This window comes from Jaculus jaculus, chromosome 4 (assembly GCF_020740685.1).
Source record: "Jaculus jaculus isolate mJacJac1 chromosome 4, mJacJac1.mat.Y.cur, whole genome shotgun sequence".
Classification (NCBI taxonomy): Eukaryota; Metazoa; Chordata; class Mammalia; order Rodentia; family Dipodidae; genus Jaculus; species Jaculus jaculus.
Window position 1 is genome coordinate 118178673 of NC_059105.1, and position 24988 is coordinate 118203660.

At 49.5% G+C, this 24988-nt stretch overlaps 1 protein-coding gene across 1 annotated transcript; it reads left to right on the forward strand.

Annotated features, from left to right (window-relative positions):
• Positions 1 to 1063: 1063 nt before the first annotated feature.
• On the forward strand, positions 1064 to 20757 carry LOC101605380 (tyrosine-protein kinase ZAP-70). The gene is made up of 12 exons (XM_004669802.3): positions 1064 to 1474; positions 2813 to 2973; positions 14174 to 14312; positions 14408 to 14492; positions 14573 to 14619; positions 14808 to 14859; positions 15739 to 15931; positions 16376 to 16582; positions 18611 to 18803; positions 18882 to 19022; positions 19119 to 19231; positions 20618 to 20757. The coding sequence occupies exons 1-12, from the start codon at positions 1073 to 1075 to the stop codon at positions 20739 to 20741; spliced, it is 1857 nt and encodes a 618-aa protein (XP_004669859.1). The 5' UTR covers positions 1064 to 1072; the 3' UTR covers positions 20742 to 20757.
• The last annotated feature ends 4231 nt before the right edge of the window (positions 20758 to 24988 follow it).

Genomic DNA, 24988 nt, shown 5'->3' on the forward strand with positions numbered 1-24988 from the left:
TCCTCTCTAATCGTTTCCTCTTCTTCTCCCCTCTCCTCCCTTTCTCTTCTCCTCCCTGACAGCCACAAACCTCATTTTGTTTAGTGCCTATATCTGTTCACATTAGGGTTTAAATCCTCACTTTACCAATTTAATATCTATAGATGGATATTCCGCTTAACTCATACTTTGTAGACTGGTCAAAGAAGGCAGAGGGCCAGGCTCCGTGGTGGTGGGGGGATTGCTGAAGGGGAGGTGAACCTCAGTGGAGGGGAGGAAGGGAAGGATGAAGGGACAAGGTTCCTTATGAGCACAGGTTATTCCCACTTCAGGGCTCTCCTGCTTCTTTCCCCTGCCTCGATGCCCCTGCTGCTTTGCCTCACCCCTTTGATCTGGGCTTAAATGTACTTCCTCCGAGGTGGTGACCATCCTAGCTACAGCAACCTTTTATTTTTCTTCCCTTAGCATCACTCTTTTTTCAATTTTTATTTTTATTTTTTAGAGAGAGAGAATTGGCGCACCAGGGCCTCAGCCACTGTAATTGAACTCCAGACACTTGCATCACCTAGTGGGCACGTGTGACCTTGTGTGTCCTTACCTTTGTGCGTTTGGCTTACGTGGGATCTGGCAAGTGGAACCTAGGTCCTTAGGCTTCGCTGGCAAACGCCTTAACTACTAAGCCTTCTCTCCAGCCTAACGTGGCTCTTTTTATGGTCCTGACTTTAATGTGCAATTGGTTATGTTTGGTCCCTTCCCTGTCATACCTTCACTCGCCTCCTCTCCAGAGTGTGGCTTTCAGAAGGGCAGGGAGCAACAATTCTTTATGCATCTATAGCCTCAGCACCCAGCTTGAAACAGTCACGCGTCAACTCGTGTTTGGAAAATGAATGGGGAAAGGGTCCAGTCATTGCTGCGTAGGTACCACTGTCGGGTCTGGGCACTCTGCAGGAGGTCTCTTAGAGGTCATGCCCAGCATGCTGCTCCCGGGACAGGCGACCCCGACGTCCCCGCGGGTGGGTGGCGCAGGCCCTGACTGCGTCCCCGTCTGTCTTCCGCACCGGCAGGCGCACGCACCGAGGTTCGGGGCGGCGGGATGCCGGACCCCGCGGCGCACCTGCCCTTCTTCTACGGCAGCATCTCGCGCGCCGAGGCCGAGGAGCACCTGAAGCTGGCGGGCATGGCCGACGGGCTCTTCCTGCTGCGCCAGTGCCTGCGCTCGCTGGGCGGCTACGTGCTGTCGCTGGTGCACGACGTGCGCTTCCACCACTTCCCCATCGAGCGCCAGCTCAACGGCACGTACGCCATCGCGGGCGGGAAGGCGCACTGCGGCCCCGCCGAGCTCTGCGAGTTCTACGCGCGCGACCCCGACGGGCTGCCCTGCAACCTGCGCAAGCCGTGCAACCGGCCGCCGGGCCTGGAGCCGCAGCCCGGGGTCTTCGACTGCCTGCGCGACGCCATGGTGCGCGACTACGTACGCCAGACCTGGAAGCTGGAGGTGAGGCGGTGGGCCCTCGGGTGGGGCTGAGGCCTGTAGGGGAATCGATCCTGGTACCCAAGCCCTAGGGGTCTCGAGAGACTGGGAGGGAAGGAGCAGTCTTCACAGTCAAGGGGCACAAGATGGGGAAGCAAGAGGGGTGAGCGCTGGAGGCAGGACTTGGTAATAGTGTAGGAAAAAACGGGCCCCCACCCTCTGCCTGGATAAGGTGACACCCCAAATCACTCACGAGAAGCGGTCTTGATGAAAACTGCAAGAGGATTTTATTCCAAGCGCGCTGGGGCCCACAGTCGTACACCTCACAGGGGTAGAGGACTGCAGAGCCCCGAATGCAGGAACAGGACAGTTTTTATAGGGTTTCTAACAAAGCCTGTGCATTAGACCAATCATTTTCTAATATTAGGAGCCCCGCAGGGTGTTAGCCAGTTAGTTTGTGCCACCCCATAGTTTCTAAGCCAATTAGTTTATGACCTTGGTGGTCAGAATTTGCGCAGGTCCTTAGGTGGGGGTAGCAGAGTATGGTATCAGCCTCCTGTGACCTTGGTGGTCTGAGGCAGGCTGTTATAGCTTATGGTGCGAGCTACTAAGGCTAACAGTGTGGGCTATTAAGGCTTACAGTGTAAGGCTTATAGTGCAGGCTATTTCAGAAACCACATAAGTGGTTCACTTCATTACTTATTTCCCATCCTCGAGGGCTATCTCATGCCCTTTTACCTAGTTTTATATTAGGAGTGGGCTCTGATATAATGAGAAGAGGGATTCTTTACTTGCTTCCAACAGCGAGTAAAGCCTGGAGTTTGAGGTATGCAGGGAGCCCGCTTAAGCTCCCCTTAGAGCGTGATAGTATTTCTGAGCTTCTCAATTCTTGGGCCTTTCAATAGTAGTCTGTCTTGCACAGTCTGAGTGATGCTGTGATGTGCAGCCATCGTTATCAGGCGAAGATCTGGATGTACCCTTAGGGCCGGGCCTAGAGGCTTGGATTGAGGACCAAACCAGAGAGGACCATGCATGGGATGGACATGTGCCTTGAAGTAGGTGGGCAACAGGGATGGTGGGCTGCACTATCCCAGAGAGTGCTATTGTGCCCGATCTTTGAACTGGAGATGCTCTTGGTGCTCGGCTGGAAGGCAGGGCACGGCCGTGGCGCCTGCCTGGGTGGACTAGGAAAGAAACTTTGGAAATGGTGAGGGCTATCCTCTACAGCCTGGACAGGCACCCTAGGGGTGCCTGGGTGAGGTATTGCTTTTATGCGAGCTGCAGGGTCCAGGAGACAGAAGTGGGTTCTGCTGGCTGCATCCGTGGTTGTGGCTGCAACACCCACCTCTCCTCTTTCCCCAGGGCGATGCCCTGGAGCAGGCTATCATCAGCCAAGCCCCACAGGTTGAGAAGCTCATTGCCACCACAGCCCATGAGCGGATGCCCTGGTACCACAGCAGCCTGACTCGTGAGGAGGCAGAACGCAAACTCTATTCGGGCTCCCAAACCGACGGCAAGTTCCTGTATGTGGGGCCTGGGGATGGGGAAGGTGAGGGCTGGGGCTGGCTGGCTGGGATCCTGAAGGCTGGGTGGCCAGACCACAGTGTGCAGGTGGGCTTGGAGCTGGAGAGAGTGGAAGTCCCCACAGTGAGTTGGAAAGACTCCAGAAGTTGTACTACTTGCTGGCTGTAGGCCTTGGGTGGTAGCCAGACTTTTGCCTGCCTCAGTTTCCTTCCATTTAGTCAACCCATATTTGCTGAGTACCTGTTGGGTAGCAGGCAATGATGACATGAACTGAAGAGACGGAAGTGTTTTGTCTTCGTGAGGGAGGGAACAACACAAGGCTTAACAGAATCCAGGCTCAGATGGTGGTGAGCGCTGTGGACCGGAGGTGGGACGGGACTGGAGTTATAGGTTAGGTGGGCAAAACAGGCTTCCTGGGGAGGGTGATTTACAGCGAAGAACCAAAGGAAGTGAGGAAGGGAACTGCAGAAATTCTGGGGTGCTTTCATGGTGGAGCCCTTGCCTATTATGCAAGAGGCCCTAGATATGTCTCTGAGCACCACAAAACCAAACAAGGGCCGGGGAGATAGCTCTGTTGGTAAAATACTTGCCTTGCAAGCATGAGAACTCGAGTTTAATTTCTAGAGCCCGTTTTTTAAAATTTGAGAGAGAGAAAGAAGCAGACAGACAGACAGAGAATGGGCATGCCAGGGCCTCCAGCCACTGCAAATGAACTCCAGTTGCATGTGCCACCTTGTGCATCTGGCTTATGTGGGTCCTGGGGAATTGAACCGAGGTCCTTTGGCTTTGCAGGCAAATGCCTTAAGGGCTAAGTAATCTCTCCAGCCCTCTTTTATTTATTTATTTATGAGAGGGAGAGAGAGAACTCATTTTTTTTTTAATTTTATTTATTTATTTATTTGAGAGCTACAGACACAGAGAGAAAGACAGATAGAGGGACAGAGAGAATGGGCGCGCCAGGGCTTCCAGCCTCTGCAAACGAACTCCAGACGCGTGCGCCCCCTTGTGCATCTGGCTAACGTGGGATCTGGGGAACTGAGCCTTGAACCGGGGTCCTTAGGCTTCACAGGCAAGCACTTAACCGCTAAGCCATCTCTCCAGCCCAAGAGAGAACTCATTTTTTAAAAACAGCCTAACCTAATTGGTGAGTTCCAAGCCATGGAGACCCTATTTTCTTTCTTTCTTTCTTCCTTTTTTTTTTTTCTTGGTGTCTGGGGAATGACATCTAAGGTTGTCCTCTGGCCTCCACACACACATACACACGTGGTCCTGCACACGCATACACACACAAACCAAACCACACAGAAGGAAGCTTCACGACCCTCAGGCATAAGGTGTTCCTGACAAGCAGGGTGGCAAGTGCAATGTTCTGGAAGCAGGAGTTTGCTTGGCTTGCTGAAGAGCCATTGATGAGGCCTGCAGGTCTGGAGCCGTTACTGAGGGGAGAGTGGGAGACAGTGAGTGCAGTGGGGTGGCCCTGGCTTTTATTCCAAGTGAGGTTCGGTTTCTGGGAGGACAGTGAAGCAACCTGTGCCACAGAGAACAGCAAGGCCTGTGAAAAGGATCACACACATTACACCTTTACAGCAACAGCATACTGGATGTCAGCTTTTGTTCTGTGTAGTTGACTGTGTATGTCTGTGTTTGAACCACAGCTGAGGCCATGTGACTGTTAATAAGTTTGTGATGATGAGAGAATCTTAGAAAACTCAGCTGGGCATTTGAAAGTCCCATCGGGTGCCACTTTATGACTTGGAGACAGATTTTTTTTTATGTTCACATGTTGTCTAGGTGACCACAGGAAGTCCAATGTCCACTCCAAGTTGTCTGTGAAGGGCAGTTTCCAGAACCTTCCTTCTTATGGGTGCCTAAGTCCCTGCTAGAATGGACCCTTGCTGTTATCCTCCCCTAGGGGCTGTTCCTTCTCCTGGGACCAAACCCAGTTGGAGGATTCCTTGATTCCCCCAACACTGCCTTCTGGTTTTGGCATTCTGGGAGCTTCTATAGCTCTTTCCTAGCCGCAGTTGGTTCTTTATTCTCTCTGATTTCTCTTTGATCAATGTGAATTCTTTGTGTTTTGATTTTACAGTCTTGGGTCCCTTCCCAGGTTTCTCACAAGTCCTGGATGCAGCTTTTTCAGCTCCACAAGTTGGAGTCTTGGTTTCCCTTTCTTCTTTCCTTCCCACCTTCCTTTCTCAGTCCCTTTCACATCTTACATTCACACATATCCAAATACTTATAATGATCCTGCCTCTCCAACAGTTTTCAACATTTCCCCCACTGCCCCAAGGTGTCTTGAAAGCACCAAAGGATTCTGGGGCTGAGGGCTAGAGAGATGGCTCAGAAGTTAAGGTGCTTGCCTTTAAAACCTAACAACCGGAGTTTGATTCTTCAGTACCCATGTAAAAGCCAGATGTACAAAGTGGCTTAGGCATCTGGAGTTCCTTTGCAGTAGCTGGAAGTCCTCGAGTGCCTGTTTGGCATGGTGGTGCATGACTTTAATCCCAGCACTTGGGAAGCAGAGGTAGGAGGATCACTGTGAGTTCGAGACCAGCCTGAGACTCCATAGCTTGGGTTAGAGTAAGACACTACCTCAGAAAACCAAAATAATAATAATAATAAATAAAATAAAAAAAGGATTTGGGGACTGGAAGAAGGAGAGTGGCAGGTGGAGTTCTGAGCCTTCAACAGCAGTGGCTGACTTTAGTGAGTTTTGTATATTGAGCCTCCATGTCCATTGTAGTTTGACAAAACTCCACTGTCCAAAGGAAAAGTTTGCATTTTTTTGTCCAAGAAAAAGTTATTTAGGACAGTTTGTGATAATTATGGATCTAGCCAATCAATAGAGACAGGAGGAGTCTTGGGAAAACCAGAGTGAATAGCTCTCAGCAGCTGTCATTTGGGAGTCAAATTGGCCTGAACCTGAGTGCTGAGAGGTAAGAAGACCAGCGCCAGGCGAGTATGACAGCCTGAGGAGTTAGGAGCTGGACACAGTGTAAAAGTGAGGTTGGCAGAGGGACAGACACAGTTGAACAGTGGCATTATCAGCAACAGTGACCCCTGCTGAGGGAAGGTCAAGAGGCCAGCAAGAGCTATGAGGAGCCGACATCCTGGAAAATAAAGTAAAGCAGGCTTTGGGCAGAAATGATCACACATTCTTCTTGTGGTCCCTGTGTCAATGACTGCCATGTCCATGCATGCATAGTGGGGGTACTGAAGGCCAAAGCTTCTGCAACAGAATCCCACATGGGGCTGGGATGAAAGGAACATCCCTGGCAGATCTGGGTTCCTGGATAAGGAGTTTGAGTGTGATAGGCACATGCCGCTCAGGTCTAGAATTGCAACCAAGACCACGCTTGCTATTGCCCTCAGGCCAAATATGCTGAAGATTGATTAGAATTACATGCAGCCATGTGCTGAAAAGTGTGCTTTGTTTTTGTGTTATTGGTGACATTTGGAGGATGGCTCATTCAAGTGGACCCCTGGAAGGGCCTTCAAGAGAGCACATTGTCAAGTGTTTCTTGACCTGTCTTGTATCACAGACTTCATGGAGCTGGGCCTCTTCCCAGTGTTAGTCAACTTTCTGTTACTATAACAAATACCTGAGGTAATACACTTTTCAAGAGAAACAATTTATTTTGGCTCACAGTTCTGGAGGTTCAAGTCCATGATCCATTGGCCCTATTGCTTTGGGCTTGTGGTAGGTCAGTACATCATCATTTTCAAAGTGTGTGGCAGAGCTGCTTGCCTAATGGCTCGGTAATGTAGAGAAAGAAGATTGACTTGGGGTGCCATTGTCACTTTCAGGCACATATCCCCAGTGACTTAAAGACTTCCTGTTAAATACCACCCCATAAAGTTTCATGACAGGCTTGGAGCTAAGTCTTCAACATGTGAGTCTTTAGGAGGACTTTTCAGATCCAAACTATAGCCCCCCCGCAAATACCCCAAAGACTTTGTAGACAGTTATATAAGATTGCAGCTCGTCCTGATCCTCATCCTTGGAGCCCTTTCAAAACAAGCACTCTCAATTTAGTGCAGTTTCTTACATTTACATGTGAGGAAACAGGTGTAGGATGGATGAACAACTTGCTCCTGGTTACTACACATATAACCTGTGATAGAGCTGGGTATTAGTCCTAGGTAGGTGTTAGTAGTTGAATCAGAAATATATTTGGACCCTGGGTCCACCTCTTAGCAACTGTGCAGTCTAGGCAAGAAATACTAATCTTCTTGTGCAGTTTTGAAAATTGAGGATGATAGCTTTTACCCTGTAGGGAATGCTGTGACTATTAAATGACAGATATGTGGTGAAATGAGGACCAGTGTTTTAATAAGTAGTGACTTCTATTTTTGTCAACATTGTCATTCTATATATCATAACAATGAAGTCAAGTGTCTTGGCGTGGTGGCACATGCCTTTGATCTTGGCACTTGGGAGGCAGAAGTAGAAGGATCACTGTGAGTTCACTGTGAGGCCACCCTGAGACTACATAATTAATTCCAGGTCAGCCTGGACTAGAGTGAGACCCTATCTTGAAAAGCCAAAAAAAAAAAAAAAAAAAAAAAAAGACTGAAGCCAGGTGTGGTGCTACACACCTTTAATCCCAACACTTGTGAGGCAGAAGTAGGAGGATTGGTGCTATCAAGGCTACTCTGAGATTCATTCCACATTATCCTGAGTTAGAGTGAGACCCTGTCTTGGGGGAAAAAATGGTGAAGATACAAGGTGAACATTTAGCCTGTATGTCTAGGTAAAGAACCAGTCCAAACTTCAAGGATATAAAATTGACACTACCTTGTAGTTTTGGTAATTAAAGTAGTATTTATGACACTTAAATATATTTGGTGACACCACCCATATCAGCCTGCATTACCTGGAAATTAATAGCTGTTTTTTGTGAACTCACTTTCCAAAGAGGAGGCATTGTTTGTGAATATATTGTTGTGAAACAAGCTACCTTAAAACATAGTGGCTTACAAAAATAGTAATTTATTTCCTCTCAGCAATATGGGTTGAGTTCAGCTGGGCAGTTCTTCTGCTGGTTTCTTCATTTCACTCATGTGGCTGTAGTCAGCTGGGACGGTAGCTGGAGCTAGATGGCCCCAGATGGCTTCATTTACACATCTGAAAGCAGACAGGAGGAAGGCTCTGGTTTTACCATGAGGCTTTTGTAGCAGGCTGACCATCAGGCTAGCTCAGACTCATTTCCATGGTGAGTAAAAAGTAGCCAAGAAGAGCAAGAAAGGAAAGCAGGTCTCAATGCTGAACAGTTTCTCAAGTGTCTGCTTGTATCTGGTTTGTGGGTGTCGTATCAGCAAAAGTGAGTTACATGTTTGAGCTCCAATTCAGCAGGTAGAGAAATAGGCTATCTATGGATGAGGAGAGCACCCTGATATTGTGGCTGTTTCCCCCCAATATTCTACACACGTTGGCTGGTGAGTGACTTTGTGCTATGTTGTCTGTTTAAAACTTAACATTGTGGGCTGGAGAGATTGCTTAGTTGTTAGGACACTTGCCTGTGAAGCCTAAGGACCCATGTTTAACTCTATAGATCCCATGTAAGCCAGACACAGAAGGTGACATAAGTGCACAAGGTTGCACATGCGCACAAGATGGCACACATGTCTGGAGTTTGATTGCAGCGGCTGGAGACCCTGGTACACCAATTCTCTCTCTCTCTCTCATTAAAAAAATATATATATATATATATATATATATGTATATATATATATATATATATATATGGACAAAAAAAGGTAACAACAACAATAAAACGTAAGATTGTAACATTATGAACATTTCTTTGGTAAAGAAGAGAACAAATAAGAGGAAACCATAATTTCTAGGCTATCCAATATGTCTACATAGGATGGCATCTTCATCTCTGGAGGACATTTGCATTCTTATCTTGTTGGATGGCTTGCTTCCTCATCCTCTGATGTTTTCTCATTGCCCCTCCCCACCCTGATTTCCTGTCTCTCCATATATCCCCAGGATATTGTGGACTAGCCTTTGTCACCCTTACTTCACTGTCCTCTGGGAAATAGACTATCCAGAACTGGACAGGATTGTCACAGCTGCTTCACTGTCCCTCACTCAGTCTCTGCTAGAGTGTATGGGAGGCTTCCCTGCTATTTAGCCCAATGAGGGAGCTAATGGTAAGGTGGGCTCATAGTTGTCATGTTCACCATCAGATTCAGGCCATCAGAAAAGTGTCTGGCATGTGGTTGACACTCAGTATGTGTGAACATTTGTGGGTGGAGTTGAGTCCTGCCTGAGAGCTTATGCTCCTGTGGATTCCCACTCACAGGCCACCTTTGTGGCTAGTTCCTGACACCTGCATCAACCAGCATTTTGGGAGCCACTGCAGTCCCTAAGATGAATGGCCAGCTACCTATGTGGGCCTTCCGTATTTCTGAGATTCCCCAGAACCAGCTGCCTTCCCTCCTTCATTAGAAAACTTAGCCGGGAGTGGTGGCACACGCCTTTAATCCCAGCACTCGGGAGGCAGAGGTAGGAGGATTTCCATGAGTTCAAGGCCACCCTGAGAACACAGAGTTAATTCCAGGTCAGCCTGGACCAGAGTGAAACCCTACATTGAAAAACCAAAAAAAAAAGAAAAAAATCTATACTTAACTCTGGACTCCTTAGTCTTGTGTTAGTGTCTAACTGGGGATACCTGAGTATTCACCATGGTGGCCAAGTATTGTTTAAATAAAACTGCTGTTTGAGATAGTGATGGGCTATGCTATAGAGTTTCGTGTGAGGTTTGTAGCATCTGATACCAATTTTGTGTGTATGTGTACATATGATGAAGTTGTGGGTGTGTTCAAGGGGATGGTGGGCATGGTGTGTGTTTGCATACGGGGATGGTGGGCATGGTATGTGTTTGCATACGGGGATGGTGGGCATGGTATGTGTTTGCATACGGGGATGGTGGGCATGGCGTGTGTTTGCATACGGGGATGGTGGGCATGGCGTGTGTTTGCATACGGGGATGGTGGGCATGATATGTGTTTGCATATGGGGATGGTGGGCATGATATGTGTTTGCATACAGGGATGGTGGGCATGGTGCTCCTGTGCATATGGATAGTAGATATGGAATGTGAATATACAGAGGGTTGTGGGTGTGGTGTGTATGTGGATACTCAGGGATTGTGGGCACGCCATGTATACATGGGAATGGTGGGCATGGCATGTGTGTGTGTACGTGGGGATGGTAATCATGGCATGGGTGTGTGTACATGGGGATGGTGATAATGGTATGTGTTTGTACATTGGGATGGTGGTCATGAAATGTGTGTGTACATGGGGATGGTGATCATGCATGTGTATATACATGGGGATGGTGGTCATGGTGTGTGTGTGTGTACATGGGGATGGTTGTCATGGCATGTTGTGTACATGGGGATGGTGATCATGGCATGTGTGTGTACTTGGAGATAGTGGTCATGGCATGTGTGTGTACATGGGGATGGTGACCATGGTGTGTGTGTGTGTACTTGGAGATGGTGGTCATGGCGTGTTTGCATGTACATGGGGATGGATGTCATGGCATGTGTGTGTGTGTACATGGGGATGGTGGTCATGGCATGTGTATATACATGGGGACGGTGGTCATGGCGTTTGTGTGTGTACATGGAGATTGTGGTCATGGCATGTTTGAGTGTATGTGGGGATGGTGATCATGGCATGTGTGTGTACATGGGGATGGTTGTCATGGTGTGTGTGTGTGTACATGGAGATGGTGATCATGGAATGTGTGTGTGTACATTTTGACTATGGTCATGGTGCATGTGTGTATATACATAGTGTATGTGTATACATGGAGATGATGGGCATAGTCTGTGTGTATACATGAGGATAGTGTCATGGCATGTGTCTTCAGGGGGATTATGGGAATGATGTATGTACTGGTTGGAGTTAGATGTCTGCATTTGCAGAAAATTGGTAACAAGAAGTGGCTTTTGGTGTTTTGGAACTGATTTGTGGGAAGAATGTAGAAGGATTTGACCTTGGCTTAGAATTTGTCTTGCAGCACTCTAAAAAGAGCTTGATGGACCACAGTGGTCAGAGATTTGAGAGCCCTGAATGCAGAAGAACTATGGACAGTGTAGGCTTGGCTTAAAAGGGAGAAGGAAGAGCTTTCTTTGCCCAGACTGGGCTGAAGGCAGTTCATGTGAGCGGCTTACTGTATCTTGCTATGTCCTGAGAACTTGTGCAGGGTTGTGTTGTATAGAAATAGATTGGTGGGGGCTGGAGTGATGGCTCAGCAGTTAAAGGCACTTGCTTGCACAGCCTGACATCCTGGGTATGATTCCCCAGTACCCATGTAAAGCCAGATGCACAAAGTGGTACATGTGTCTGGAGTTTGTTTGCAGTGATAGGAGGCCCTGCCATGACCATGCTCATTCCTCTTTCTCTATAATAACTCTATATATTATAACTCTATTATAACTTGGACTGTGTGAGCAGAAGCATATGGCATGGAAAGAAATGAAGGTTTCAGGTTGGAGACATTGTCCATTCAGTTGTAGTTGTTTGAAAGATTATAATCATTGAGATTGGGCCACCGGTTTTACATTTGGACAACAGAAAGAATGCAGACATTTTTGAAAGTAGGGGCCTGAATGCTTAAGGAGTGTTGTGGTGGTTTGATTCAGGTGTCCCCCATAAACTTAAGTGTTTTGAATGCTAGGTTCCCAGCTGATGGAGATTTGGGAATTAACGCCTCCTGGAGGGAGTGTATTGTTGGGGGCGGGCTTATGGGCTTTATAGCCAGTTTCCCCATGCCAGTGTTTGGCACACCCTCCTGTTGCTGTGGTCTACCTTATGTTGGCTAGGGGGTGATGTCCACCCTCTGCTCATGCCATCGTTTTCCCCTGTCATCGTGGAGCTTCCCTTCAAGCCTGTAAGCCAAAATAAATCTTTTTCCCAGAAGCTGCTCTTGGTTGGGTGATTTCTACCAGCAATGCAAACCAGACTGCAACAAGTGTCCTGCTCTTTGAAGTTGGCTTTAGGGTTGGAAAGATGGCTTAGCACTTAAGGTACTTGCCGCAAAGCCTAAGGACTTGTGTTTGACTCTTCAGGTCCTACGTAAGCCAGATGCACAAAGTGATGCAAGTGCACAAATTCGCACATGTGCACGAGGGGCACATGCTTCTGGAGTTCGATTGCAGTGTCTGGAGGCCCTGGCATGCCAACTGTCTCTCTCTGTCTTATGCTCTCTCACATTAAAAAGGCCATCCTGTTGGGCTTGCCTCAAAAAAAAAAAAATTTAAAAACCCAGTTGGCTTTATTTCCCCCTTGATTAACAAATTTAGTAGCCTACCTATTACTATGAAAGTATAAGAAATGCAGGAAAGAAAGAGTCATTGGATTTGCAACATGTTGTGGTTTGTTTTGAGTGGGGAGGGGGACGGAAAATGGCTACTGGGAGAAGTGAAGCAGGGTGTTGGAATACCTGCGTGGAGGTCTGATGGAGCCCTGAAGATGGACCAGGGGTTGTAGTGTAGACCCCAGGAGATACCTTTGCTATGGGGTGGCTGCCAAGGATAGCTGCTTACTCAGGATGGATTGCTGCCTGGGCTATAGCAGCCAAGTTGCAGGGGCAGAATTGGAACCCCAGAGACTGTGTCACTGGTTACAGACTTGGATCTACACGATTTGATATTTGCTATGTTTGTTTTAAATCTCGTATTGGTTCAATCTTGCCATCTTTTGCAGTGTGAATGTTTACTCTGTGCCATTATGTTTTGGGTTTTACAAGTTAACAGTTAAGAGACCTTGAAGATGTTTGAATAGTATTGGGATTAATAACAACTATGGGGAAGCCAGGCATGGTGGTGCATGCCTTTAATCCCAGCACTTGGGAAGCAGAAGTAGGATTGCCATGAATTCAAGGCCACCCTGGGACTACATAATGAATTTCAGGTCAGCCTGAGCTAGAGTGAAACCCTACCTCAGAAAAACAACAACAACAATAGCAAAAACCAAAACAAAACAAAAATAAAAACTACATGGAATTTATAGTTGGACTAATGCTTTGCTTTCTACATCATGGACGGTCATCAGCTTATGAGGCTAGGGTGGAATGTGGTGATTTGAATTTGGTGTCTTCATAAACTCATGTGTTTTCAATGTCTTGTTCTCATGCCATGGTAATTTGAGAAGTGGAGCCTTGCTGAAGGAGGCATGCATGTTGTTGGGGCCAGGCTTAGGGTGTTATTGAAAGCTCCCCTTTTCTAGAATTTGGCTCATTCTCTTGCTGTTGCTTTCCACCTGCTGGTGGCAGAGGTGATGTCCAGCGTCTGCTCATTCATCTTTTCCCTGCCATCATGGAGATTGAGATTGTAAGCCAAAATAAATGATTTCCTCCAATAGGCTGCTTTTGATTGGGTGTTTTGTCCCAGCTATGAGAAGGTAGCTACCACAATGTGTATGTGTAGATATGACATGTATGTATTCTTGGGGATGGTGTGCATGGGTGGACAGGTTCATGCTGCACAACTGAGCATCTTTGAAGGGCTCAATGCCCATCACAGACACAGAATATTTGTGTGTTTGATATATTTTTTCAGCAGAGGAAGTCATGTGTCTCTATCACAGTTAAGTCTGTTCCATACTGATGAGTATGACAAGGTAACTTGCTCTGATTTGCACAAAGGTGCCTGATGATCTGGTGACAGTGTGATTACCTGGGTAGATCTGTGTAGAAATAGTTTTTCCTCGGCAAGGGAAGGTTGTCAGTCTTCCTGTGTTAGGCGGAATGTCCTTTTGTGAGTGGCTCTGGATTCACTGTGGTCACTTGTCCCTCCAAGGATGGGACATGCATGACTGAGTGTACCCCTGATGACTGGGTGCCCTGTGGAGGACTGCCCCTCAGTGAATAGAAAGTGTCTTGCCATGGGCATCTGTGGAGGACCAGGTGCTCCCTGGGGACAGGTGGCTCACTCCTGTGGTTGTGTTTTCCACTGTGGGCACTCCATACCCCCCAAGCAGGCCCATGTTGGCCTTTGGACAGCTGCATCTCCCTGCTCACCTGTTACTGCTCTCTGCCCTCTTCCCCCATGGTGTCACCAGAAGGTGTGGAAGTTCAGGACCCCCCCCCCCCCGCCAGTTCCTGCTGCTTCTATGAGGTTCTGGGTGTGGAGCCCTCAAGTGGCTAAGGTGACACACCTCCCTTCCCTCTAGGCTGCGGCCCCGGAAGGAACAGGGCACATATGCACTGTCCTTGATCTATGGGAAAACCGTGTACCACTACCTCATCAGCCAGGACAAGGCTGGCAAGTACTGCATTCCTGAGGGTACCAAGTTTGACACGCTCTGGCAGGTAGGCCACCCATACTCCCTGTTCTGAGGAAACACTGTGACGGGATGCTGAGCTGCTGGGGGGCAAGGAGGCCTCAACTGATGCCCTCCCCACAGCTGGTGGAGTATCTGAAGCTGAAGGCAGATGGGCTGATCTACTGCCTCAAGGAGGCCTGCCCCAACAGCAGTGCCAGCACTGCAGGTGAGCGGGGCAGAGGTGAGGTGAGAGTCAGGCTGGTGGGAGACTGGACCCCCACCATCATTGCTCTTTCTGCTTCCCAGGGGCTGTAGCACCCACCCTCCCAGCCCACCCATCCACGTTCACCCAGGTGAGCTAGTGGCACCTCAGAGGACTCAGGGCTTGCTTGGGTGGGTGGTCTCTAAGGGAGGCTGACTGGAGAATAAAGTTGCTATGGAGAGGAAGAGAGTCTCCCCAGCCCTGTTTATAGGGAGTCCTCGGTGGGCATGGGTCTCATGAGAGGGTCTGTATGACTGTTGCTGACCCTATGACTTTTAGCCTCAGAGACGAGTGGACACCCTGAACTCAGATGGCTACACCCCTGAGCCAGGTGAGCTGACAGAAGTGGGGGTGGGGTACCCAGAAGAGAGATGGGTCCCTGCGTGGGCTGTGGGGCTTGGCATGGGAGGATGAAGCCAGTTCTGCGGCTGTTGAGGAGGTCTTCACTGCATAGAACCATGCCCACAACCATCTTGCCTGCCATGTGCCCATATGTCCTGGTACATGCTGACACATAAATGAGTACTCTGTCATCCTTCTCCCATGCATGGACATATTTGTGGGGCACCTACTAGATGCTAGTTTCATTCCCATGTCCCTGAAGGTGTGAAGTCATCAAAGCTCCCCACAGGCCAGTTGATGGCATCATAATGACTTGGCTTATTGGACAGACTGGAAAGGGATCGTGGCAGACCTGTAAGGTCTGACAAGTAGGCAGTGGTGGGGCTGGGATAGGAAGCTGGGTGAATGGGCTCTGGAACCCATGTCCACATGTGTCTTTGGCAAGAACATGCGTATCCTGCTGATTACCTTCAGTGACCTCATAATGGTGGCCATGAGATGCACACATGAACATGGCATGCTCAGCACAGGCATACACATGTGAGTGCATACAGCCCAGGCATACATGTGAGTGCATACGCATGTGCACTTCTGTGGGCACCCTCGCACACAGATGGTGATGCACATGTCCATAGAGAGCCTCTGCATGTGGCTTCACAGGGCGCTCGCCGACGTGAATAGGAACGAGAGCAAATGCATGCAGGAGCGTGCCCATGTTCACTTCAAACCCGTGAACACCATGTGTGCCCGGGCCTGCTCTGGGGATTGCACCATTGTCTGTGGCACATGTGCCTCGTGGGGCTGAGCTTACCCTGTCCTCTCCATGCCCTGCCCTGACCCGGGAGGGTATGGCTGTGTGTACATCCAGCACGCCTAGCGTCCCCAGATAAGCCACGACCGATGCCCATGGACACCAGCGTGTACGAGAGTCCTTACAGTGACCCTGAGGAGCTCAAGGACAAGAAGCTCTTCCTGAAGCGTGAGAACCTCCTTGTGGCTGATATTGAACTTGGCTGTGGCAACTTTGGCTCAGTGCGCCAGGGAGTCTACCGCATGCGCAAGTATGACCACTCCTGTTGTGCTGGGAGCATCACTGGGGAGGGGAGGGGAGGCACAGGAGCTGGGCGTGTCTGGCCCAGGTCAGCTTGCCTGAGATGCAGACCCTGGGACAGGAGAGTGTGGGGTCTTCTCAGGAGCGAGACACTGCCTGTGCCTGGGAGGGGCTTGGCTAAGCTGCAGTAGCCACAGTGGGCTGAGCTGCAAAGGGGCACCCCTCTACCACCGGGTAATGTCATTAAGGCTGTCCCTAGGGAGGGTGTCTTTGGTTCAGGTAGCCCCTGTTGAGAGCCTGGAAGTTTGGAGCAGCTGGGGGAGTAGGTGCCTTGGTCCCAATGTGGGTGGCAAGCCACAGTGTCCACCATGTGGCTCAGGGGAGAAGAGAGGCAGGTGGGGAGGGGATTCGCTCAGTTCACCACACACCACCATGTGGCCGGGCCCCTGGGCAGGAAGCAGATTGACGTGGCCATCAAGGTGCTGAAGCACAGCACAGAGAAGGCCGACAAGGAGGAGATGATGCGCGAGGCCCAGATCATGCACCAGCTGGACAACCCCTACATCGTGCGGCTCATCGGCGTGTGCCAGGCCGAGGCGCTCATGCTGGTCATGGAGATGGCAGGCGGTGGGCCCCTGCACAAGTTCCTGCTAGGAAAGAAGTGAGCCTGCGTGGCTGGGCACAGGGTGGGGGCTGGGGGACTTCATTTCATCCACTCACTGGGGCCACCCGCCAGGGCCAGAGCACACTCATGTGGAGAAGGGTCACATGTGGCATATACTACCCATGTTTCACACTCATCTCCACACCTTCGGAGACATATGCATGTCTGCCCATACATATTCTGATGGCCACACTTGTGCCACCAAACAGGGCTGCTGGCCCTGTTTCCCCACATGCACTGTAGTGGTGATAACAGGCTCCATGTCCAGGGCTTCTGAAAGGATCAAATGGGCTGATTCTTAGAAGGGGCTTAGCCGGCGGCTGGCATTGTCTGCAAGCGCTTTGGAAATACCAGCTCCATTGCTGCTACCCAGATTCTCTACAGCACACTCCGAGCCATGGCTCGCTTTGTACTGCCTTGTTTTGTATTTTCTTTTTCTTTTTTTGTGGTGGTGGGGTGTGTGTGGTTGAGGTAGGGTCTCCCTCTATCCCAGGCTGACCTAGAATTCACTATGTAGTCTCAGGGTGGCCTCAAACTCAGCGATCCTCCTACCTCTGCCTCTTGAGTGTTGGCATTAAAGGCGTGCTCCACCATGCTTGGATTGTTTTATATTTTCGAAGGGTTAAAAATGATGCAACATAGCAGAGACCATGTGTGGTTGGCAAGGGCTAAAATATTGATTATCTGCCCTTGAGTGGAAAGTCTTGCTATTTTGTTTGTGTTCCCTCATGCCGCAAATGCTTGCCCCACAGACATGTGTGTGCATGCTCACTGAGGCATGTCTAAGCTAATTCGTGCTCTCATGAGTGAGCATGCTTTCACAGAGTGCCCTGGACAAGTCACTGGACAAGTAATTTGTTGGGCAGTTTGTGACTGGAACTATTACAAGTACTCGGGAACATCAGCAAATAAGAGACATAAAAACCCCTGCCCTGTATTTTTGTTGGAGAAAAGAGGAAATGAATAATCAGCATAATAAAATACTGAGTGTGTTGGAAGATGGGTTCTGTGGGGGAAAAGAGTTAGGCAGGCCAAGGAAGGTGGGAGTGTCGGGTGGAAGTAAGGCTTGAGCAAACTGACGGAGATTGCCGAGCTGGGAGAAGAGCATTTGAGGCAGAGGGCACAGCCCGTGCGGAGCTTCCAAGGCTGGCTGAGCCTGGCAGGGTAGAAGTTCAGTGGAGGGAACTGATACGGGCACAGAGGAAGTCCACAGGTCCTCATGGGCCACGCGGAGAGCTCCGGACTTTTACTCTGAGTGAGGCGGGAGTCCTGGGAGGTGGTGAGCTGAGCAGGGGTGAGGTCCACCTCAGGTGGCCAAGGCTGCGGGAGGCAGCAGGCAGGGAGCCTTCTGAAGCCTGAGCAGAAGCCCCTGTTCTGGTTCGGAAGAGATCGGGGTTGGCTCAGGGTGGCAGACGCAGAGGTGGGCAGAAGGGGGTGGGTTATGAAGTGAAGCTAAAGGCAGAGCTGCCGGAGCTTGCTGACAGCCTTGAGGTGAGAGCGCCTGGGGCACAACCGTAGGTCGCGGCTGCTGTGGAGAAGACAGGCCGAGACAGCCGGCCGCATGGGCTTGCACATGCGTGCACGCCTGTGTAGAAACCAGGAACTCAGTTTTGTTTCCTTTTTCGAGGTAGGGTCTCATTCTGGTCCAGGCTGACCTGGAATTAGCTATGTAGTCTCAGGGTGGCCTCGAACTCTCGGCGATCCTCCTACCTCTGCCTCCTGAGTGCTGGGATTAAAGGTGTGCGCCACCACGCCCGGCTCTAGGAACTCAGTTTTGAGCACAGGCAGGAGTGTAAGTTGGCAGGGGTAGGGTTGTCACAGGACACAGGTGAAAGTTAAACCTCCATATCGGATGAGGGCAGAGGCTTTGCCTGTCTTGTCCCCCTCTGGGTCTGCAGCCCCATGCTGGGCACAGGGCAGAGGCCCAAGTGCCCGTTGAATGCAAGGTGGCCTGGCAGGAGCTCAGCTGGGTCAGAGGCAAGTTGCTCCCTATGAGGCAACGTTGACCCTTGCCTTCCACCCCAGGGAGGAGGTTCCTGTCAGCAACGTGGCCGAGCTGCTGCACCAGGTCTCCATGGGGATGAAGTACCTGGAGGAGAAGAACTTTGTGCATCGTGACCTGGCGGCTCGGAATGTCCTGCTGGTCAACCGGCACTATGCCAAGATCAGTGACTTCGGCCTGTCCAAGGCCCTGGGTGCCGACGACAGCTACTACACGGTAAGTGCCGCCCCGTGGTGCCCAGGGAGGATGGTCGCGGAGTCCCTGAGCTCTGTCCTAGCCGTCTCTCTTTCCCAGGCCCGTTCTGCAGGGAAATGGCCTCTGAAGTGGTACGCACCTGAGTGCATCAACTTCCGCAAGTTCTCCAGCCGCAGTGATGTCTGGAGCTTTGGGGTCACCATGTGGGAGGCCTTCTCCTATGGCCAGAAGCCCTACAAGGCAGGCATGGGCAGAGGTGGTTGGCAGTAGACTGGGGGGCGGGGTCAGTGTGAGAAGCTCTGGTTACTCACGTGCCCTTGGTCCTGGTCTGAACAGAAGATGAAGGGGCCCGAGGTCTTGGACTTCATCAAGCAGGGAAAGCGGATGGAATGTCCAACAGAATGTCCGCCAGAAATGTACTCACTCATGAGCGACTGCTGGATATATAAGTGAGTACAGGGACAGGAGGGGAGCTGGCCCGTCTAGTCCTGGGCCTGGGGCGGGCGGATCTCATACCCCGTCAATTAGCATCACCATAATCATCCACCCCGAGCCCTCACCATGTCACAGCCTGTCCAGCACAGCACCTTTAGTCCTCCAGACTATCTGTACTTGGCTGTCAGCACCCTGACCTCGGGGTGCTCTAGAGGCCCCCCTCGCTCCCTGCCTGTGCTCTCCATGCTCCAGTCCCTAGAGCCACCGTCTCCAACCCAACACATAGACCATGCAGCTCTCAAGTTCCTACTGTCACCAGCATGCCACCAGTACTCCAGGCCTGATTCCTCAGCCTCCCCCAGCCAACACTAATTACCTACTTAATCACCCAGAGAGGCTGCCACCCAGGAAACTGAACAGTACACTCACCAACCCCCCCGGGTCTGGGTGATGCCCCATGCTGAGCAGCCAACTCCCCATCAGTCCACAAGTAACAATACACAAACAAGCCGCCACCCTGAACTGATTAGGAAACAGTGAGGACATTCCAACATTTGGTACTCGACAAACTGACACACAGCACTGACTCTGAAACCCAGACACCATCGGGAGTCTTATTCCGTGTCTTCTTCATCTTATTCCAACTTTTGTTAATTCAGCCTCCATCAGGAAAGCAAGCGCCAGTTTGCACAGGTCAGCACCATCACAGCACCGTGAACTGTCCAGCTCCCCACTGGGCAGACCCGCCCACAGTGCTAAGTAACCTTATTCTGCTCCATGCAAGCCTGAGCCTGGCTCTTAAATGTCCCAGGTTTTTGCCCCATGCGCAGCATTTCTGCACTCAGGATCCCAGGTCCCTGTGCTCAGTACTTGTCATTCTGAGCTCTAAGGCACTCGGTTCCCTAGTTCTCCCCAACACCTCTCAATATGGACTTATCCCCATCCTATGTTCCTATGGTAACAGTACTACGTTATTTTATTTATTTGAGAGAGAGAGAGAGAGAGAGAGAGAGAGAGAGAGAGAGAGAGAAAGAGAAAGAGAAGCAGATAGAGAGTATGGGCATGCTAGGGCCCCCAGCCACTGCAAACAAACTCTACCTTGTGCATCTGGCTTACATGGGTACTGGGTGTGTTGCTGGGTACTGGGGAATCAAACCTGGGTCCTTAGTCTTCGCAGGCAAGTGCTTTAAGTACCAAGCCATCTCTCCAGCCCAACAGCTCTATTTTTTAAAGAGGTTGGTAAGTCCTGAACTCCACGGCTCTCACCCTGAGGAGACCTTGGTCTCTATCACCCAGCAGCCCTCTTGCTTCTCTGAACCTGGAAAAACCTTCTCCAACCTCTGCACCCCGCCTTCCTACATACAACTGAGGTTGGGTTCTGGGTGTCCCCATCTCCGCAGGTGGGAGGATCGCCCGGACTTTCTGACAGTGGAGCAGCGCATGCGGACCTATTACTACAGCCTGGCCAGCAGGGCCGAGGAAACCCAGCAGGGCGAACAGGGGCCCCAGGATGCATGTGTCTGACCACCACATCAACCTTCTGTCCTCTGCCCTCATCCTTGGTTCAACATGAGCTCTGGTGGGGGACACCTGCTGCCTCAGGCCTACAGCCCTTTCGAATGCCTGGGAGTGGCTTGGGTTTACTGAGGCCCCGCTTGGGCTGAGGACTTTTGCTCACAAGGTGTCTGCATCCTCTGGGCTTGAGTGGGGAGCCTGGGTGTCCTCTGTGGCCCACATCAATCAATGGAATAAACTCCACTTTTCTCCCACCTGAGCGCATTCATCAGGGGGTGGGATGGAGCTGGGACTGTCTTGTTTTTATATATTTATTTGCAGAGAGAGAGAGGAGAGCGAGTGAAGAGAGAGAGAGGATGAGAATGAATGCAGGGCCTCCTGCTACTGCAAAGCAATTCCATATGCATGCACTACTTTGTGCATCTTGGCTTTTTGTGGGTACTGGGGATTTGAACCCCAAGCTGCCAGGCTTTGCAGGTGCCTTTAACTCTCCAATCCTGACTCTGATTTTTGGGCATGTTCCCCAGTCTGCTGGGATTGGCTCCACCAGGCAGAGTGATTGGTTCAGAGGAGGTATGTAACACACTCAGAATCAATGAGTGGTGACGAGATCTGTGGAAGATTCGGGAAGGAAGGAAAACTTTATTTTTATTTGTGGTGTGAAGCAGGGATATCTGGGAAGCCTGTGGCTGTTTTGTGGGGCAGGGAGGAAGGACTGTTGTGTGGAGTGGAAGCCCACAAGAGAGACAGCACAGAGGAGGCCCAAAGCCCTCGTGATCTGTGAGTACATTGTCAGACCTGGACATTGATGCCAAGACAACACTGTTAGCTTTGGTACAGCCCTCATTTTGATTTTACCATTTACTGTTGAGTTTAGATAATTTAAATTAGCATATTTCTTACTTATGCTTTAGTGAACTTTGTGTTCAACAGGGAAGTTAATTTAGGAATATAGTCAAATGTGCCACCCATGCTGGCTGAGCTCTGGACCTCTGTTTTGAGAGCAAGTGTGTAATGATTTGGGCATGTCTGATGGTCTCCAACCCTTGCTAAACTTGGTTTCCAACCAGGGCATCTTAATTGTAAGATAAAATCCCAATTAGTTACAGATTGTCTCAATTTTGTCATTTTACATGGCCAGTTAGATTTGTGTGTGTGTGTTTATGTGTTTAAAATTTAAAATAAACAGGGTGTGGTGACATATAGTTCTAGCATGTAGGGGGCTGAGGCAGAAGGACCACAAGTTCCAGGCCAGCCAGGACTAATTAAGGAGACATCATTTCAAAAAAAAAACAGCACCCCAAAGCTGGGTGTGGTGGTGCACACCTTTAATCCCAGCACTTGGGAGGCAGAAGTAGGAAAGTCACTGTGAGTTTGAGGCCACCCTGAGACTACATAGTGAATTCCAGGTCAGCCTGGGCTAGAGGGAGACCCTACCTTGAAAAACAAAAACAAACAAAAAAATAAATAAAAGCACCTCAAACAAATAAAAAGCAAAGATCAAAAATACAACACAGAGCCAGGTGTGGTCGTGCACACCTTTAATACCAGCACTCAGGAGGCAGAGGTAGGAGGATTGCTGTGAGTTTGAGGCCAACCTGAGACTACATAGCAAGTTCCAGGTCATCCTGGGCTAGTGTGAGACCCTACCTTGAACCCCCCCAAACAGCAGGGCTGGAGAGATGGCTTAGTTGTTAAAGCGCTTGCTTGTAAAGCCTAAGGACCAAGGTTTGATTCCCCAGTACCCATGTAAGCCAGATGTACAAGGTGGTGCATGCTTCTGGAGTTTGCAGTGGCTGGAGGCCCCGGAACACCCATCTCATCCTCTCTCTCCAATAAATAAGTAAATAAATAAAATATTTAAAAAATACAACACAGCAGTGCCTTGGAAATAATGAGATATATTTTTATTGATGAATGCATATATTCACAATAGGAACTATATTGCTAAATTCATGAATAATACTAAAATTAAAATATAGCTCTTAATTGCTTTAAAATGAATTAGTAAATTAAAGAAAATTTGCATCAGTTGTATGACTTAGTGGCTCTCTAAATTATACTGTTTACAGAGCCGGGAGTGGTGGCGCATGCCTTTAATCCCAGCACTTGGGAGGCAGAGGTAGGAGGATTGCCGTGAGTTCAAGGCCACCCTGAGACTCCATAGTGAATTCCAGGTCAGCCTGGGCTAGAGTGAGACCCTACCTCGAAAAACCAAAAAAAAAAAAAAAAATTATACTGTTTACAAATATTTCAGTTTCATTAAAATCTGGTTGTTACTGGTTAATGATATATATGATTGTGTAAACTATATCAGACATTAAATGCATTTTGACTTTTATGTTCACAGTTATTTGTTTTGTTCATGATCAGTGCTGAAAATAATATTACTTTTCAGGGAAGAAGTATTAAAAAGCAAATCCACTTGTGTGTTCAATATACATTTGCAGTGGGCTGGCATGTTGAGTAAATCCTGGAAGAGGGCATAGTTCCAAAAGATGACCACATGGTGGCGCCATTCTCAAAGCCAAGTTTGGCCTCAGCCCTGGCCCTCATCTGCCTGCTCTCCCGAAGCAGCATGAACACAGGCTCTTTCCCTGGTTCAGGTCCTCAGTCTTGTCCTTTGCAGTGCCACGTGCAGGATCTTTTCAGCTCTGAGTACCCCAGGCACTCTCCCAGGGTCGTGGAACATACGCATGCTGACTCCTGCCTCGGTGTTTACTGGTGCTTCTGCCTGGAATAGTTTGGTTTTTTTTTAATTTTTTTTTTTTTTTAAACCCTCATGCTGCTGCTGTCCACTAGGAAAACTCACACTGTGCTTATAGTTGTGGTCCCAATTACCCTGGGGAAGAAGTTATCTTACTTCCCGGTGCCTTTCTTGGGTAGAGTTGGCAGGAAAGAGAAGGTAAATTCAAGTCAGTTAATTAGAAAATTTAAGAACTAGGGGGGAGCCATGAAGGATGCTTGAGCCAGAAAGTGTCTTAGAGAGAAAGAACTCCTGTTTCCTATGCCCTCTGGGGGTTGAGGATGGCTCTATTTTTGGTCTAGCTAGGGCCCTGTCCATGACTGCCCAGTGGCTGGACCAGAGGGTAGGCTGTTTCCTTCCTGGGGAGTACACTCCCTAGCCAACCCGTGAATGGGAGTAGGATCCGACCTGGAGGAGAAGCAATTAGCTGCGGACCAGGGACCTGGTGTCAGCTCTACAAGAACACTGGTAGCAGGGTGTGGGGGTGCATACCTTTGGTCCCAGCACTTCCCAGGCTGAGGTGAGAGGATCGCTGTGAGTTTGAGGTCAGTCTAGGGCAACAGAGTAAGTTCCAGATCAGCCTGAGACTCTGCCTGGAAAACAAACAAATTAACAACAAAAGACAAGAACACTGGTGACCTGAGAGGCTGATTGGACTCACATGGGAGTTTCTGGAATAGGGTGAAGGAGAAGGAAGGCTTGCGTGTAGGTCGTCCAGCTGAGCCCCTGGCATTCACGAGGCTAAGGGTCTTAGGAGATCCTGGCTAAAACTCAGCATTGCCTCCCCAGCCTGTCAGCCTTTCTACCCACCGTCTCCATGATCCCACCTCGCCATGCACCCTCTCCAGACTCCTCTCGGAGCTTTCTCCTCTCTTTTTGGGTCTCTTTCCCTGGGTCTCTGGCTCTCTGGTTATTCTCTGTTTATCTCTCTCTCTCTCTCCTTGTCCCTGTCCCACCTGTCTGCCTGCTGTTGTCTCCATTGTCCCAGAAGCCGCTGCCCTTCTCAACTCCAGTGTTCCCTGTCCTGTGCTCTTGAATTCGCCTTCCTCTGACAGAGAGGGTACTGGGGAAAGGGCAGGTTTTGAGCTCAGCCCTGCTCCACAGGGCAGCATAGAGGATGTCTGACCCTAGCTCCCCCTCCCTGCCCCAAGCTGAATCCACTGTGGGAGGCCATATCTTTTTTCTTTTCTTTTCTTTTCTTTCCTTTTCTTTTCTTTTCTTTTCTTTTCTTTTCTTTTCTTTTCTTTTCTTTTCTTTTCTTTTCTTTTCTCTTCTCTTCTCTTCTCTTCTCTTCTCTTCTCTTCTCTTCTCTTCTCTTCTCTTCTCTTCTCTTTTCTTTTCTTTTCTTTTCTTTTCTTTTCTTTTGAGGTAGGATCTCATTCTAGCCCAGGCTGACCTGGAATTCACTGTGTAGTCTCAGGGTGGCCTTGAACTCACGGTGATCCTCCTACCTCTGCCTCCCAAGTGCTTGGTATTAAAGGTGTGTGCCACCACGCCCCATTTCTTGCCT